The sequence below is a fragment of the Chlamydotis macqueenii genome, chromosome 6, assembly GCF_036417535.1.
Source record: "Chlamydotis macqueenii isolate bChlMac1 chromosome 6, bChlMac1.mat, whole genome shotgun sequence".
Lineage (NCBI taxonomy): Eukaryota > Metazoa > Chordata > Aves > Otidiformes > Otididae > Chlamydotis > Chlamydotis macqueenii.
This window is the reverse complement of record NC_141561.1, coordinates 40,779,517-40,798,417: the sequence shown is the minus strand read 5'-3', so window position 1 is coordinate 40,798,417 and position 18,901 is coordinate 40,779,517. Positions and strand designations below refer to the sequence as shown.

The 18,901-nt window shown below is 43.6% G+C and overlaps 1 protein-coding gene across 3 annotated transcripts in view; it reads left to right on the top strand.

Annotated features, from left to right (window-relative positions):
* Nucleotides 1-18,901, top strand: part of ADARB1 (adenosine deaminase RNA specific B1) — a 78,828-nt gene that overhangs the window by 29,085 nt on the left and 30,842 nt on the right. For all 3 annotated transcript variants that reach the window (XM_086751044.1, XM_086751046.1, XM_086751045.1), the window contains 2 exons: nucleotides 10,030-10,104; nucleotides 16,058-16,989. In XM_086751044.1, coding sequence (XP_086607170.1) covers nucleotides 10,077-10,104; nucleotides 16,058-16,989 — 960 coding nt within the window. In that variant the 5' untranslated portion in view covers nucleotides 10,030-10,076. The remainder of the gene's footprint in view (nucleotides 1-10,029; nucleotides 10,105-16,057; nucleotides 16,990-18,901) is intronic.

Below are 18,901 nucleotides of genomic sequence, written 5' to 3'. Positions count from 1 at the left end.
TCGGCTGGGCGGAGAGAGCGCGAGGCGGCGCCGGGGTGACCCTCCTTTCGGGAACGCATCCCTGCCTCTTTAGAAGGGGGCAAGGGGGTGCAGGAGGCGGGCTGGAGGGGTGTGCATGGCGTCTCTTCTAGCCGCGGGTCTGGGCATGGGGACCCTCTTCATCGCGCTCCGGCGGCGCGGCAAACGGAGGCGGAAGAAACGATCGGAGCGGAAAGGTAGCGTTGTAATTGCTGTACGGTTGAAACAAAGTACTGGGGGGGGGGTTGTAAACGTAGAAGTTTTCAGGTGAGGTTTAAAGCTTCGTTACCAAGTGCAACTTCAGTGTTTTCTTTTTGGATTTATGAAGTAAAAGACGTATTTTGAATGGAGTCCTTCAACATTTCCTAACATTTTATTTCACTTAGCTTTCAGAGTTTGGAAGGAAAGTGTGTTTTAACAAATACAAAACTTCCCTAAAGCTGCAGCTTTTTGGCTTCTGCTCCTTTCTAGTGACTACTGTTTCATCTGTCAGGTTCTGGATTTTTTGATATATGCCATTCTCAGTTAACATAAAACATTGAGTTAGCCACTAAATTTTCCTTTCAAGGTATATCTAGTTTTTCCTCAATTATGAGAATAAACCAAGATAGCTGTTAAAAAAAAAAAAAAAAAGGTTTTGTGTGCAGTGAATACACAGCATAATCAAACAGAAGAAATGCAAGTTATATCGCTCTTTGTACTCATGAAGTGTGTACTTGCTTGCTGCAGCCAAGACTTAGTTAAAAATCTTCCAAGTCGTCACTTGGGGAAATAAAAGCAAGCACTGTTGTGTTGGCTGGTATGTTTTGAAGTGCTTCTGGTGTTCTTCCTTTCTTTGGAAATACTCTATGGGAAACAGAGGTTTCAAACCCAGCAGAGAGTTAAAAGTGTAAATACGCTGTACTTTTCCATGACTCCGCTGCAATTAGCACACGTTGAGATGTCGTTTTGCTGTTTGACATGGCACGGAATGCGTTCAGGAAAGGAAAGCTTTTCGCAGTTCTGCTTGTAGTCTCAATATCGCAGGGTGTGCTGCTGTGCAGAACCGCTCGTCCTCGCTGAGTGTATTTAGCTAACAGCTGGACTTTGGTTTGTCGCTCGCTGTTAAAGCAAAAATCCCTTCCACTGCACCAGCGTAGTACAGTTGAAACTTGAATTTTTTTTTGTAGCATTGTACCCAAGACAAAAGTTCGTGCAGCCAAGGAGCAGGCTTTCTCCGCAGTCCTATTCCACCTGTCAAATGCTCTATAAGCACTGACCCAAAGCAGTTAACTAATATTTACATCAGTTATTCTTTATTGTGATTTTGGAAGGCTCTAGATTTCTAAGCAGCAATTAAGCTTTTTCCTTTATTCTTTTTTTTTTTTTTTTTTTTTTTTTCAAAACAGAAGCTTTTCCAGTGCTGTCAGAGAGCGTTACTCTACTTGTGTCCTGTATCTCGGAGCAGGTTTTTAGGAATAAAACTTGAGAGTTTACTCCCACCTGCTGTCCGAGGCGAATGCGTGGTTTCGGTGAAGCCCTTCTGGAAGCTGTCCTTGCTCGGACGCCACCAGCCATTACCCAGCCTCAGTGCTGAAGCGGTGCGGAGACTTTGCCCCCGTACGGCCCGAGAGGTTTCTGGACGTCTGTTGCTAAGTGGATTATTTACAGGCAGCGACGGAGTTACTATTGCATTTTTGCTGCGTTATAAAAGCTGCTCGAATGAAAGTTTGGAAGGTCAAAGAAGTCAAAGGCGCTGTTCCTTGTTCAAAGTGAAATGATAACGGAATCATTAATGGTTTCAGAAGTAATCAAGCATGGTCTGGCAAGAGAGGATCTGTAGAGAGCAGCCTGGCTTCAGAGTCTGTTTTCTGAAAAAATCTACCACCGATTTCTGAAAGCATGTATGAGCCCTGTTTTATATGGAAGGGCTTTTAAAAAATCTTTATTACCTGTACCTCTGGAAGCCAGGTGAAAAATAAAAAAAAAAAATTTAAAAATCCATGAACTGTAGTGACAGCAAGTTTGAAAGATTAGTCTTCTAATTAATATGTGTGTAAAAAGTGACGAGAAGTTCATTCTGTCTGCCACAGCTGAGTACCGTCCCCTACATGTTCTATTTATTCGCTAGGAAAAGTAGATGTTACTTGGACATCTAATTCATTCTCTTCCAAGTATTTTTGACTTTAAGAGGGTGGTTCTCAGAAGTTAGTCGTGATGGAATCAGTGATGTGTTGCTTCTATAAAATGCACAGAGTCGTCTTGCTGTAGTGATGCTCTTGGGGTAGGGGAGTCGTAGTGAAAACCACACAGCTTCCCACCCGTGCCGCTCTAAAAGCGACTTCAGGTGTGCTTTACTCCTTGCTTTAGGCGTCACAGTCGAATCCTCGCCTAGGCAGGACAGTTTCAGAGTAGGCTCAAGTCTAGGTGAGTTGAGCAGCGGTTTGCCAAGCAAAGGGAGCAGCCTATGGATGCTTTTGGAGTCCATGAACCAGGAATCTGTACGTGTACTAAAAATATTGTTTATGTATCGGTAATTCTTTTTCTACCCCTTCCCTGCCCGGGAAGACGGTGTGTGCGCAGCTTTCTATGCAGGGGAAACGTGCGTTGAGTTGAAATGTAGCGGTGGGACCACGGAGGTGACTCAATCCAACCCGATACACTCTCCTGAACCCTTTCCTCTCCACGCAGGGTGAGTTTCGGTGCCTGTGGCACAATGTTTAAGGAACCAAAGCACGGGAAAGCAGGAGGCGGAGATGGGGCTTGGTAGGCGGTCAGCCAAGCTCAGCCTGGGGTCTGTAGTAGGTGACTTCTGCAAAAGAGCAGTGAGGAGAGCCGTGCAGGAGTAAGCTGCTGTTGAAATGCTGAGCGCTGCTCGTTTTTCTCAAGTGTTCTTTTTTTTTTTTTACAAGGAAAAGATTGGGAAAAAATGTGGTAATTTGGTATTTGCCAAGACTGTGTCTAGCCTAACTCTTAAACACACATGGTTAAACCTTAAAAGGATGCAAACGCTTCGTTGGAAAATGTGGACAGACAGCTTGGTGTCGTTAGGCTCTGCGTTATTTATGACTCTGGCACGGCACCTCCTATGTGCCTTACAGCTCTTCTGTCAACTGTCCTTCTTCCTGACCCTTCATCTCAGTTGATGCTTCCAAAATCTGTTTAGCACACTTATTTAAGTAATTAAAAAAAAACCAAACAACTGTGTACATTCTGTTTCTTATAAACTTCAGTAACGCCACCAACAGTCTGCATTCATTTGTACAAATATTTATGCAGCTAGCTTCCTGTTTACCCGTGCTTTTAGCCAACTGGAGCTTGCTTTTCCTCTGCTTTCAGGCTTGGACCTGATAACCTCTCCCTCTCCCAGCATCTCGCTGGCCTGGCACAGTGAGCGTTGCGCTTGACTCTGGTTGCAGAGAAGAATTTCCCAGGCACCTGCTCCCAATTTTAATCTTTATTTAGTCACACATATGTGGTGGTGGTGCGGACTTTTCAAAATTGGTGTTGAAAGTACCTGCGGTCTTTACAAATACCTCAACTGGCTAAAGCCTTTAAAGCATTTTATTGTCTTGGGAGCATTTTATTTTACTGTTTCATATGCAGTGAAGTAAATAATTCTGAAAAGAATCTTTACTCAAAAGGAAAAGTCCTTCCTCTAACATTTAACTGTTTTAATTTCAAGGAAAATTTATCCTAAATTTGTTGTCTGTCCTAGTTTAGCCCTGCTCAGGACCAAGCTATGCGGTCTCTCGCTCACTCCCCGCACCCTCCAAGTGGGACGGAGAGGAGAACTGGGAAAGAAAAGGCAGCAACCCATGGGTTGAAATGAAACAAACAAAAAAAAAATTAAGAGAAATAACAGAAGAAAACAAAACAGAGATGGAAAACAAATACAGTACAGGAGCTCACAGCAAATCCTGATGCCCAGCTTCCTCCCCAGTAGCAGGAGGCTCCCCTCAGCACCCTCCTCACTGACACCCTGAGCTGGTGTCCCATGGGATGGACCAGCCCTTGGGCCAATTTAGGTAAATTTACCCCAGCTGTTGGGTAACCAGTAAGCTATCCCAGCTGGGTGCCCAGCTAGAGGGGCCACCAGCTCCAGTTCTCCTCCCAGCTCAGGTGAAAGTTGACTCCATCCTAGCCAGAACCAGGACGTTGTCCCAAAACTGGGGTCCGTCACCCGGTATGCAAAGAGCCAGTCCACAAAGGCGCATGGCTTAAATTATGACTTTTTAACATTATTCTGGCTTCAGCCCGTTAAGGACAGGGCTATAGAAAGAGCATCTATAGTAGCACTTAACTTGGCTATTGATCTAAATTTTACATTTTTAATTTTATTGCAACAAAGTGATACTCACAAGCTTGGAAAACATGACGTCTTTTGACAAGAAGCATCAAACATGTTTGGAATGCTTGCTTTTTAAACAGTAAATATGCTTTGGTTTCAATTAATAGTTTAAAAAACTATTATTTATCCCTTTGTTTTTGGTAATCGGTTCAAGGAAAAATGTATTAGGTCTTCACACTTGCGTCGGCTGTGTGTTTTCAAACCCCAAATGTGGTGAGTACGTGCCTATGGTTTAGATGATGCACTTGCGTACCCACGTACAACGGACGCTAGGGCGGGGATAGTTTGAAAACAGGCGAGCGTGCTTTTCCTGAATTCCGTAGGGTACAGCGGGCTGGCAACACAATGGAGCCGTTGGAGTTTGATTCTGATTCCAAAATGCCTGGTTGGTCCGTGCTTGGTTGTCATGAAATCTACATCGTCACAAGGAAATTAAATACCGGTGCTTTCATCGTAATGGATAAATGTTGGGTTTTGTAGCCTATGAAAAATTTCACCTTTTGTAGACGCAATTTCTATCCTTTTTTGGCATAGCTGCATTTTAAATATATGTAACTGTGGTGTCTACACAGGATGAGTGTTGCTGCTTCTGTTACTGTAGAGAAATGTTTCCTCTTCACTGTGATAGTAACTGTGTGTAATACTGTCCATAATGGGCGCAACAGATAATCTGGGTGAGGGTGGGATTAGCATGCCAAGAGTTATAGCCTCACTGATAGTATGGAGTTAATTAGGATGGGAATCAGGCTTTCTCTATGGAAAGCAAATTTAAGCAGCTTTTATAGAGCAAACAAAAGTAGCCCGTTTAGCAAAAGTTCTGCTCGAATTTCTAATCGCTTTAAGGGGAAAAGGCTTATCTGATTTGCACGATCCTCTCCCCTCTCTCTGTCCATCTGTGACCAGGTGCGAGCGAGATGCCCGGGCTGGTGCTGCCGCAGCAGAATCGTGACACGCGTTGTCGTTACGAATGGATGAGCCAGGCGTTCCCAGACACTTGTGCCCTTACAGGGACCTGGGTTGGACGGGGGTGTGATCCTGCCCGCCTGACGGTAGCGTGCCCGGGGCATTGCAGGGTGGTGCAGATCCTGCTGAGTGTCATCTGGTCACCTGCAGAGTAGGCATTCACGTTTCCTGAAGCGGTGTCTTCTTTCCAAAGTCTGTTGCTTCCCAGCTGGGACTGGGGTGACCCCAACGACGTGGTGCTCTGGCATTTCATTTGTGGAGTGCTCCGTAAGGCCCCACCGCACCCACGTCCTGCGTTGAGCTAGCTGTCTCCAAGCTGTAGCCATTCCTTTGACTTTCTCTGGAAAGCAGCTGTTTTCCCTTCCCAGTTCTTTCACTCATTTCTTCCTCGTTAAGTATTTCAGTTGTTTGTCGGTTGTTGCTGGCGCTTGTGCACTTGGCACTGCTGCAGGCATCGCTGCTCCAGCCCCCGGTGACCATAGGTCTAGGGACAGGTGGTACTGCAAGAAAGGCAATAAAACACATATTTGCCGACGGTAAATAATACAGATGTTTGCCATTTCTTGTTGAGGATAACACAGTGAAAAAAAACTGGTACCTGCAGTGAAAAAGCTGGTCATTCTTTCAGTATTAAGCAGTCGAGGTGGCTCTGCTGCCCCTTTCAGCACGATGTTTCGGTGTGTGGATGAAATCCAGAGGCTGTTGGAGTCAGAAAGAAAGGAAGCTCTGATCAGCTCCCACTTGTATGTTTGAAAGGCATTTCTGACTCCTAAACTAGCTAAATGAAGAGTGATTGAGGTGGGTTTTTGTTTTACTCTTAGTAAAACACGCCAGTGTACGGTGACTTTAGTTACCGGTGTGTTTGTTCCCCCGTTATTGGACTGTGACAGATGCTGTCACAAGGCGAAGACTCTGCTAGCCAGCCTGAAGTGAAGTAGCCAGGATTGTGGCTGCTGTAGCCCACAGCTGGGATAAAACACGATGGGAAGCTCTGCATCCCCCTTGGGTCACCATGAGTATGATGAAGAAGAGCCAACCTAAAGTAAGTCGGTGGCTGTCTGATGCTGAGACCTCCTGGGTAGCAGTTTCTAGGACCGTTGGGCGTTGCATCAGGAGAGCTTTGGGGTAGAATCATGAGAGGACAGTGTTAGAGCTTTCTGGGTACTTGCAGGGAGCTCATTCCTGGTGGGACAGTCACAGCTGATGTCTTTGTGGCATGAAGTTAAATTTGGTCTGGCAGCTGTCTGGTGATGGAGCTGGGCTGGGCACGAAGAACCGCACAAGCTTTCTGCGAAGCCAAAGGGATGGAGGAAGGAGAGCAACCTGCTGCGTGAGGGATGGCTGTGTGTACGTGTACCCCGGCTGGAAGCGATGGTCTAGGAAGCAATTTCAATATGCACACGTTACCTGGAAAACAGGGTTTGTTACGGACCAGTACACTGGTTTACATAATCATTTTGTACATAGTCTTTGTATTAACAAAAAAAAACCCCACCAGGTTGTGGAAATGCTGTGATTTGTTTCAGGGAGCCTCAGGAGAAGTAGTATGTGTGAGTCCAGTATTTTAGCTCTGTACCCCTCGAAATTCTGCACTGCTGGTGACACAGTTAGCGGGGAGTTTGCTGCTTGCCTTGTCATAGTTGTACAATCTGCTTGGTTACTGTCTGGCTAGTGGGAAATGTGAGCAGCTTCATTGTGCTCAGAAGCACGTTGCTGCCTTTTTTTTTTTGTCATTGCCTCTCCTCCCTGTTTGTGCAGAATCCTTTTGGTTACTTAAATCGCTGTCTTCCTCAGGCAGGGCTGGGGAATGAAGAGGAATGATCTTGCCCAAGCAGAGGCACTTGTTCAGGTCAAAAACCAGGGTGACCAGAAACGTTTTTGCAGTAGAGGCAGGAAATTCAGGGTATCTGCAGGCATGTGGGCCTTGGTTTTGAAACAGTGGGTGACAAACACGGAGACCTATTTTTCATCCTGCTATTGGAGGCATAGCGTTAATTAGTGCAATGAGCGCTAAAGGCACGCCTTGTGTTTTCAGTAAGGGCTGCTTAGCTCCTGCTGTGAAAAGTAAACTAAAGATTGCAAGTAGTGGTGTGCTGAGGATTTCTTTGGTTGAGGGTAAATTTTAAATTACCAGATAACGATATTTAGCACGGATGCTGAAGTTCCAAACTTACACATCTATTTGTAAGTTTGACATCTATTTTGACATCGTTAGTAATTTCTCAGTATCTGCTATTTTTGGACTACGGGTTTCGTACTGTTTCCGATACACACATTTAACATTTACATTTTAATCACCTGGGTGCCAGGCGTTGCGGTTTTACAAATCCCGCGTTTTGAAGTGATGGTTTAGCTTCTTACGTTAGCAAAGATAAAACCAAATCGACTTAAAAAGAACAAAGCAGAACAATGCAATTCAATATGTCTGGCGTTTAGGCCCGGGCTCTGGATTTCCACTGTGCTGTTGCGTGCTTTGCGTGAGGTGTCTCCTAAAATAACAAATAGAGGCGGAATGGCGAGTTTCTTTTTTTTTTTTAGAACTTGGTAATTACATATTGTGCACTCAGATTACCGTACTACGCAATCTGTGTGTTAACTACATCAGGGCAAAGCTCTGCCTTTTGTTTGCTAGCTAAAGCTGACCAGGGTTTTGATGCAGAGCGGAATTAAAAAGGTGGGAAGAGAGACACTTAAAGGAGTCTCAGAGCATTGACATTCCTAAATCTTTGACCTCAGCAGCCGGCTGAGACACAGGTGTGTGTGTGTCCTCGCTGAGAGAAGGGCAAAACGCAATACAACAAATAAACAAATAGTTTAGCGCCAGCTCGTACAGCAGCGTGAAACCAAGCAGCGTCTTTTATGCCGCCTGCCTTCCTGTGTTCCTGCGCTTCCGAAGGGACAAACCACCTCAGCCTCCCACCCCGATCTCCCTGTTCCTTCCAGCTGCAGCCTCAGCCCTTGGTTTCACAAGGTGCTACCATTCCCAGCAGCATCCTCTTAAGACATCACCGCGCCTCTCTTCTTCCCAGCAACGGCGCCCAGGTATTTTTACTGGTACCAGTAGCGAATCAGTTCCTTCGTCTGATCTGGCGCATGAGACCACAGCCCCAGGCTGAGTCAAGTATCGCTTGTTCTGCTGAGTCCTCGGTATCCTGGACATTTACCTGATATATCCGCGCAGTTAACTTCTAAGATACGTCCAGTGTAAGTAAAAGGTCCGTGGATAATTAGAGCTCATACTGGTGTGGTAAAAGGAAGTTAAGTGAAAGACTGGAATTCTGCTTGGAGTTAATTTTCTTGTTGGAAATAACAAAAGAAGGTTGAAGTGTTGCCCTGTGATTTCTGCGGGCTACTCGTAGTAGTATCAGAGATGCACTTAAAAGTAGGACTTCAATCTTAATTGAATCGGATTGTCAGCAAAAGGAATCAAAGTTTACAGACGTGATACCGGACCAGATTATCACGGAATGATTTTGCACTTGCACTGGATTTGACTCCCTTCAGGTACTTTCCAAACATTTAGTTGTGGTAAAAAATCAGCAGAAAATGGATGCATTATATTAAAAAAACTGCAATGCAGGATGTAGAAAGTGCAATGCTTCGTCGTCGTTCTTCAGAAAAGTTAAGAGGCAGATGCACAGCAGATTGGCGAGTACAAGACAAATTTCCACGTTTTGATCCACTCTGGTGTAAGGATGCGAAGCCCGTTAATGCTCCGCTCCTTTTTCCTCACCGTGATAGTGGATATGTTGTTAAAAGTGTAAGTCCCCGCGCGGTTTTGGGGCTCAGTGCTCCCTGTTGGGCATAATGGCGTTATCAGAGTGGAGCAGTTACCTAGAAAGCAACAGATACCGTGTACGTGATTAGTTTTCGTGAAAAAAAGACTGGAATCATGAAAAACGCAAAACCAAACCAAAACACAAACCCATTACTCTTAAATGAGTGCTTTTGATTTGGGTAAAGGTGGTGCCTCCTTTCAAACACATGTACATGTTTTGCATGCTGCATGCTTGTATTCACCTTTAGATCGATCTCTCCTGAAACGGAAGTCCTTGTGGTAAAAAAAAAATATAAAATCTAAATTATTATTTTTTTTTTTTAAACACAATGGCCCCACAGCCAGATAAAGTATATGTGAGACCACCTGAAGGTTTCAGTTAATAAGAAAATCCACGTGTAGGAGACAGGGTTGCTCCACCCCTCTGGTCTTTGCCTGCGATGGGGCTGCGTGTTTCGGTCCTTGGTGCTCGTCTCGGTTTTAGGAAGACTCTTAGGTCAGGGTTTAACCAAGCCAAACGGATGTTCGGCAAGTTTGGTGCTGGGTGAAAAACTGCATCGTCAGTGTTCTGACGGCTTACATTGTCTCTGTGGTAACTTGCAGATATTATTTTGGGGTTTTTTTTTTTTAAAAAAAAGGTAGTGAGATAAAGCAGTTTACATGCTGTTGCAGATAACAAAAAATCATAGTTCATCATACAAAACCGCAAATTCTTGCAAACCGTGTCGGATTTGCAGATCTGCAGAGTGCACCTCAGCTACAGAAATACTTGGTGAAAAATACTTTGTGCTTTGGGGAAATACTACGTGAAAATAGAGCAAAAACCGTGGATAGCCCACAGCAGAGCCACTGCCCAGGCTGCTGCTTTTGAAGGGGATTTAATGCTTTACCTTGTGTGTCGGTACCTTACAGCTTAAATATTCCGCTCTCTGTTTTCCAGACAGAAGCAGTCTCCGCCGGCCAAGAAACCAGCAAAAGTATTTCACAATGGATGTAGACGATGAAGAAAACATGAGTAAGATGTGCTTATTTACACAGTAATAAACTATGTAATCATTTCTGAGGGTGGCTTTTTCTCACAAGCACAGGGACGGCTGCGGAGAAATGTCGGAAGCACAAATTAAAGTTATTTCTTTGTATGTTTTAAAATACAATATAAAAGAGTGAATTGGAGCTTTTAGGTTAATATTTGAAATACACATGGTTGTCATGCTAGTCTACTTATACTTTCTGTCTCATATTTTTCTTCCAACAGCTGACTAATTGAAATATTTTCCTGTTTTGAAGCAGCAATGAAGAAGAGAGGGGAGAATACCGGTAGTGCCAATGCGGAGGGTTAGGGACCAGTCGGAAGGGAGGGGCGAGATGAAGCAGCTGGAGTTGAAGCGTATAAAATAAATGACGGAAAGCAGAAATGGAAGGAGATAAAGCAAAAAGAGGAGCTGGCAGAGCTCCTGCAGTTCTTGCATGGCTAATTATTCTCATTAGGTGCTGATTGTTCCAGCCCTGAGCTGGTGAATTATTAAAGTGCGTTTAAGCACAAAAATAGTCAAATACAGCGATCATCTTGATGCGTACGCTGGCAAGTGGTGCGAGGTTGCTAACTCTGTGGTATAATTAAGGTCTGATAACCTGTGGATGAAAAGACTCTCATTAAAACATCATAAAAATGTTTTTACTCTTATTGGTCTTTCAACTTTTTTTTTTTTTTTTGTTAATGAGAGAAATGTTCTGTTGCTGCTGTGCTGATGTGCTGTGCCTGCCTGTAAATAATGGTACACGATAGAATAACAAATAACAAATGTGCTTGTTTTTCCTTGAAGTGACAGTGCCTAAACGGCGCATCTCTGGCAAAAAAAAAACAAACTGACAAACCCCAGCAGCGTAGGAGGCTTTGGAGCAGAAAAGTTGTAGTTCAGTCTGAAGGAGTTACATAACATTTTTATTAGGAGATAAAGAAGTTAGATCATTGTGCTTAAAAAAAAAAAAAAGACCAAACAACCTCCTCTTCCCTCCCAGCCCCGCTGAAAATCCTAAAAATATTATCTGGACTAGAATGAATCTTTTTGTCTTTGACTGAAGCAGTGAACTCAGTTGGTAAATGCTTGCTAACACTTGATTTTGCTTGATAGTAAAGAAATTACTGCAGATGGATGCTTTAGCTAGTTCTAAAATGAACTCCCTAAGGAGGACTTCAGCAAAGCAAGAGCTGTAATTGCATAGTTCATGTAAGATAATTTTTTGGATACAACAGGAATTTGAAATGTTAAAGTCATCAGATTTGGGGGAGAGAAATCAAAGTTCAAATTCGTAAGTTCTTCACCTTGATTTGTGCAAAGACTTTTAAAAAATCTTTTTATCTTTCTGTATTTTTGTACCTCTTAAGATTGTGAAGTGCGATATCAGAAGTTGCCTATTAATTATGTTATTATTTTATGTAACCCATTTTTTTTTTTTAGGAAGTACCTTACAGGAATGGAAGGTGGGCATATGCATTATTTGTAGCTTGCAGTTGCGTAACAAGAACTGCTCTGCAGAAGCCAGAATTAAAATTGTATTGGTTCAGCTGAAATGCAAGGTGGTGATGAGGTTACATTAATATCCCCGAGAAAATACCGTGTTTCAGACTTCAGGTTTTAAGGTCTTCCTTCTTTATCCATTGAACATAGGGATGTTATGAGAGATTTGGGACGAGATTTTTGGTTTTAAGAAAGTTTTTATTTGGTTTTCTGTTGCTTTGCGTGGAGGATATGTCTGCAGCACTCTGAACGCCCCAGGAATCTGTGCCAGAAGCCCATCTGCATCTTATTTCAGCGTCAAATCAGAGCGCCCTGCAGAAGCATCAGTACAATAGGAAGAAATAATTTCTAGGTGTAAATTCACCCCGTTGCCTGTCCTTACCGGTCCCTTATGGGCAAGGGAGAAGCGGGGCATTTTGCAGAACACTTGGGACGCGATCGTGTGGCTGTCCCGACTTTTGTCTTTGATCGTTTCCCCCTTTTTCTAAAAAGATGCTCAGGAGAGATCACATGTTTTTTTTAAATGAGTAACTGACTGACTTAGAATTTCCCCAGGCTAGTAAATGAGAACAGCAGTGCAAGAGCTTGCTAGAAACATCTTTCGGTTCAGCTAAGAATCGTCGAAATTTAATTAAGTGTTCTTCAGGTCAGGCAGAGCAGGGAGAGTGTTGTCTCTCAGCAAGCAGGTAATGGAAGTTCCCCAATGGATAAAGCATCTTAATTACAGACACTTTTTAATTACAGGGAATAAAACGAAAAATAAACCAACACACTTGGACAGAAGATCTCTTTCTTTACAGGCATGAAAATTTCCAGTGCCTCTTTCCTTCTCGCGTTTGTAAGTCTCTCTCTCTCAACCAAGATGTCAGGGGCAGGACTTTTCTTCGCCGAAGCTGCTGGCACGCGATACTGTCAGCTACGGTTTTTACTAAGGCAGCTTCCGCAGACGTCAGTCAAATCTCCAGTCGAAGCAGCCGGCTATTTTTAGTGACTCTGAAATAAGCCAGTCTCATGTAAAATGTCTTGTTCTGAAATCATTAATGTTTAAGTAAACAGGATCCCATTATCAAGTGTTTGTGTTAATGCTGCTTTACGGTGTTGAATACAGAGAAGCTGTGGTGGGCCTCAAAGGCCTCTCTAAAGCATTCATTCCTTGAAAATCTTATTTAACTGGAAAACACAGAGACTTGAAAGTACCTTTAAAAACTAGGATTAGGCTTATTTTATATTTTTAGTTTCAGTTACGTTAGGAGATCCACCAAAGCTGTGTAACCTTTCTGAGGCAAGACATACAACATTAACATATAAAAGTTTTCTTATGTATTAAAGGATGATGAAGAGCATCCATAACTGAATGCAGAATTCTTTTTATTTCTGAGCTGGATGGTAATTTTTTTTTTCTCCTGCCAGCTCTCTTCTGTGCTTTATACTTTCTAATAGTGTTTTAACGTTCCCAGTTCTCATTTTCCTGCCTTATTTTAGCTGTGATGCTGGCAGCACAAGGCTTAATACTGGTTTCCAAATCAGACCAATAGACTTGGAAATTATCCAAGCTGTGTTTTAAAACATGGATACCAAGGGTTTATGGGGTCTTGAAAAACAGTTGGAAAAATCCCTGGAAGGTGAGGGAAAACCCCATCAGTGACTCCTGGCCAGGCCTTCTGGGCCAGCCCAGAGCCGCGGCTCCCTGCGGGCCGAGATGCCGCCCTGAGGAAGGGCTGCTGTGTCCTTGCTGTGTCGCCTGCGTTGGGTCTGCTGGTGGCCCTGTCGCTGGCAGGGAGCTGGGCGAGGTGAGGATGAGCTGGTAGGCCCGTTCTGAACTTCTCCTAGGAGGTGAGATGCCTGGAAAAAGGGAGAGCTGTTTCTGAACAGTGGGGAGATGCTGGGCTGGGGTGGTTACTCCATGTCTGAACAGGGCCAAGGTGAAACGGGATGACTTCTCTGGCTTAGCAGGGGGTGATAACTAATCTTGCTTTTCGACTAATATGTCAGCTCTTCTCCAGCCCTAAGATAATAAGAGGACCTCACCACTGCTGGGCAGCACAGGACCAAAAGCACATCTTCCCCCTCAGCCTGAGAAGCAGTTGCTCTTTCTTGCAGTTCAGTGACTCTGGGGGTTGAAACAAACCCAGGTCCTTCTGGTTCGCATGGAAAGCCTTGTTCTTTCCGTCATGTGCAAAGCTTAGTCTTGGATCACCTCCACGATGTAGAAACTTGCCTACTCTGATGGTCTCCGGGTTTGACTCGGGCTGCTAGCTCCCTGCTCGCTTTCTCTCCTAGTTTCTTCCACCCTGCAGGTTCTCCAACGCTAACAAGCCTAGTAACTCTCAGGCAAGGAGTAGTTTTCTTCCCTTCTTTCTTACTCAGACAAGGTAAGCGTGCAAATTTCTTTCCTGCTTCCTACAAGTCTCTCTGTCAGGGCATTGTTTCCCCTGCCCCTGTCATGAGAAGGATTACGGAGTTCCTCCAGCTGCTGTACTTACATGCTAAAGTTCCTTTTTTTTTTTTTTTTTTTTTTACGTTCATCTGGAGTCTGTTCAACTCATGTTTTCTTTCTGTGGTTTCCGCAGATAAAAACAGAGGTCATTAACTAGCGTTAACTAAATGATTTCTGTTTAGCCTAAATGTCGTATTGGTTCATAGCAAATTCCTGGTGCCACTAGTAAGAGCAGTGTTCAGAAGTGGGGTTTTAGATGAGGTGTGATTTTTTGGAGTTTACAGCTTCAGGTAAGAAACTCACTGTAAGGAAATTCACTCTATTGACCTTAGATTCCTTCACCATGTATGTATATCTATTAAAAATATATATATGCATGAACACTGTGTATGGACAGTTGTGGCCCTATAGCACACATTCTGCGGGCAATACAATTTGTGGCTGAACGTTATGAGAGATGCTTTATTAAATTTAGCAAATTTCTAGCAATGAAGTGCTTCAGAATATTTAGTGTTTCATTCCTGACTGAATTTAATTGATTGGAATTTAATGTTCAGTACTGTACAATTCTTTGTTGTGCTACTGTGATTTAACGAAATGTGTTCCTACTTTGGCTTTGCCTTTTCATCTTTTTTTTTTTTTTCTTCCTTCTTTTTTTCTCTTCGAGCACCGAAAGGAGTAACCTATCGAGCTTTTGCTGGAGGATGTTATAAATGAAAATTTAGTAACCATTCCATCAGCTTTGTAACCTGGGCGAAGTGATGTGTGCGTGGTAGGGGATTCGTAGGGAAGACTTACAGGGTGGCTGAAATTTCTCGCTGTGAAAGACAGCTTCCACCTGGCTTTGCTCTGATTTCGATTAATATTTGTCAGCTAGTATCAGTGTAGATGTAACACAGATATTTTGAAGTTTTGGAACAGAGGATTTAGAAATACTCGACCCACTAAATTTGAGTTTTCATTCGCAAATACCAATATAAAGCACAAATAATTAAGTTTGGTAGTGTCTTTATCAGGGTAAAAATTAGATCCTTGCAGTTATAGCAAATATCATTCTTTAAATATACCTCCCTCTGACATATCATTAGCCCAACTTTCTACTTTAGAAAATAAATCATTAAATTAATATTACAATGCTCCTTTTTCCGCATTAAAATGTCATCACCGTGATTGTGCAGCTTTTGTCACACTTGTATTCTGCATAGTCTTAAGAGAGGATCTTTATCATGATTTTTGGGTTTGTAACTCTGTGACAGCAGTATTTTTTTCCTTTGCAAGGAGTTAAAAAATAGCTTGTAACTGAGAAATAGAAGCTTTCCTGAGAGGAGACTGGGTGGAAATATATAAAGTGGTCTTGTGGTGGTGCTGGCACAGTGGGACGCAGTAGATCCTGGGCAAATTGGGGTGAGGTGGAATGAACATCTAGGAAAGGCGTAAAAAAGAATTGATTTCAGAGAATGTGGAATAGCTAAAGAGAAACAAAAGCATTCAAACACACTTCAGTCACGATGCCCGCCAAAAAGCTGCCTCGTTTTTCATGGCTCAGGTTTTATTTGTGTCCTTTCTCAATTGGAGTAACTAAAATCACTGAGGGGAAAAAAAAAAAGTGACATTTTTGTTTTACTAATGATAGTTCTTTGGTTTATAGGCATATGCTACTCTAACTTATATTTCTGGTTTAAAGCATTATTCAGGCCAAACATAACTTATGAGTAAAAGTTTAATTCCAGTGTGATTTAAATGCAGGAAAGACATTAAAAAGCTGCAGTGGGTTTTTTTTTTTGCTATATGATTGTATCAAATGCACAGTTTGAAAATAATTGAGTGTTATTTCTTGAATTATCAAGAGGCTGTATTGCATTATTATTGTCTCTGATCGTATCGCAAAACATTTAACCTATGAGCACACATCACTTAACCAGTTACAAAGAGAGATAAAGGAATCTATAAATTTTGCATTTACAAGATCCTGCACCGAAGGCATTGTAAGTTACTCTTTCTGGGCACCGCAGGTTCGAGCAGCACCGATGTTAAAGAAAACCGCAACGTGGACAACGTTCCCCCCAAAGACGGTGGTGGGCAAGGTGCCGGGGAGGGAGGGCAGCTCTCCAACGGCGGTGGCAGCAGCAGCAGAAAGCGTCCTTTGGAGGAGGGCAACAATGGCCACTCCAAATTTCGCCCGAAGAAGAGGAAGAAAACGCCCGGCCCTGTTCTGCCAAAGAATGCCCTCATGCAACTCAATGAGATTAAACCCGGTTTACAATACAAACTCCTCTCCCAGACGGGGCCGGTCCATGCTCCCATGTTCGTGATGGCAGTCGAAGTCAATGGGCAGGTGTTTGAAGGATCTGGCCCGACAAAAAAGAAAGCCAAGCTTCACGCCGCCGAGAAGGCTCTGCGGTCTTTCGTCCAGTTTCCAAACGCCTCGGAAGCCCACCTGGCTATGGGGAGGACTCTGTCGGTCAACACGGACTTCACCTCCGACCAGGCGGACTTCCCTGACACCCTTTTCAATGGGTTTGAAACACCGGTCCCTTCTGATGCTTCCTTTTACCTAGGGTCCAACGGGGATGGGTCCTTTAGCTCTAGCGGGGACTATGGTTTGCCATCGTCTGCCGTAGCCAGCAGCCTTTCCCAGTCGCCTCTCCCTGCACCATTGCCCTACCCCTCCGCCAGCGGGAAGAACCCCGTCATGATCCTCAACGAGCTGCGACCCGGGCTGAAGTATGAGTTTCTCTCGGAGAGCGGGGAGAGCCACGCCAAGAACTTTGTCATGGCCGTGGCAGTGGACGGTCAGACTTTTGAAGGCTCGGGAAGGAATAAAAAGCTGGCAAAAGCTCGGGCCGCTCAGTCGGCCCTGGCATCCTTGTTTAACATGCAGCTGGACCAGACCCCATCTCGACAGCCCATTCCCAGCGAGGGGCTCCAGTTACACTTACCACAGGTGAGAAGTCCGTTGGGTTTTCTTGATGTCTTTGGGTAATGACCAAGAGGAGCCAACTCATGCGTACTGGGTCAGCTTGAACAGCATTTCTGCTGTTTATTCTGCTTCTGTAGATGTGTGTGTGCATATATATCTCTATGTATATATGTATTAGGTGATTTTTCCGTTTACAGCTTCTGACAATTGCACGAACTCTTTATATTCTTATGGCCGGAGAGGAGGCTTTGTTGCTGATGCTTTCAGCCTTGATCATGTCATGTAAGAGAGCACCAAGCCCAGCACAGTGCCAGCTTGGATTATGGTTTGTGCTGAGGAGAGGTTGAATTGCGTCTTGCTCATCTTAGGCAGCAAGACTTAGATGGAGTTCCAGTCAGAAATACTGCTTTAAGTAAAATTATTATTCGATACAGTGGTTTTCAGCAGAGAAGAAAATAATTCTGTTCCGCAGACTGAAACTGCTGGCATTAACAGAACTGAATCATGGAAGTCAAGGACGGATTAAGTGAGGCTGATGCGCTCGCCACGTATTTCCAGTGTCTGAATAAAGGACACACTCGCCGTGCCTGTGTTCAAGACATGTAGTTGTCATCTAAAGGATTGTGCTCTAATCAAATTAGTTAATAAGTGTAGGTAAGTTACTTAGGCAAGTAAATCTGGATGAGAAATAGTTTAAATCAAATAATTCATGGACTATGGAAAATATCCAACGTACACATAGACCAGAAATTTTAAGTAGCTAGAACGAAGGAATTTATTTTTTTTTAAATGAAGAAAAATTCTTTCTTATTTACTTGCTTGTGTTTCTCCCCAGTCACGCTGCAGTAGTGATTGTTCGACTACCCTCTTTCTACTGCATCTCTTGGCTCTTTTTCAGGATATTGCATACTCCTCTGAATTCAAATACTTGCCTGTGACTTTTTTGCAACTTTCTATCTGTTTATTATGAGAATTTCAAGACTTTGACCTATTGTATCGCAAAAACTTTGGTTTAGATTTCACTGAAATGGTAAGATACTGGTCTGATTTGATAATGCGGGATTGAAGGGTATAAGTAGATCCTGTGACTATTTTAAGCATGTTATTTTTTCAAGACGCATGGACAATATGCATCGTTTAGAAATTCCTACATACTTTCTTTTTTAATGTTGTGCAATTATTAATGGACATTTCCTTCGTTTTCAAATCTAGGATCATCCTATTGCACGTAGTTACGATTTCTTCAGTGGAGTCAGTAATTTCAGGCTGCATTCTCACCTGTGCTTTTGAAAGTAGATTTGGTCCAAAAAAATTTCACTGCCGGTAATTTATGTGTTACTACTTCTTGAATCAGTAAAATGGTGAAAACTGGAAGTGGAATAGGGAAGTGGGAAAGAGCATGAGGTGAGACGTGAAAGAGGTGTCATTCTAAAAGGGTGAGGTTGTTTCTCCACCCAGCAGCCAAGCATATAACAGCTTACACAGCCTCTTTTCTGAAAGGGACTCTGATGGACTGCTGGGCAGCACTGGGTTTTTCTGAGCTCCTTGCCTTTGTCAGGTTTTGATGGAGTCCTAGGTAGCTGTCCTGGATCTTATGGGCATTTGAACCTAGGGTGTGGTGTGAAATAACAAAAAAGCAACCCATGCAGACACTGGGACAGGTTGCCCAGAGAGGTGGTGGATGCCCCGTCCCTGGAAACATTCCAGGCCAGGTTGGACGGGGCTCTGAGCAACCTGATCTGGTTGGAGATGTCCCTGCTCCTGGCAGGGGGGTTGGACTGGGTGGCCCTGAAAGGTCCCTTCCCACCCAAACCATTCTATGATTCTTTGTCACCATCCCTTTTGCACTGTGCTGTGCCCTGTTACTCTGCTTTTAATTATAGTTAGCCGTCAAGTTACTGGAACCTAGTGGTTTTGGTCTGATATGTATTCATGA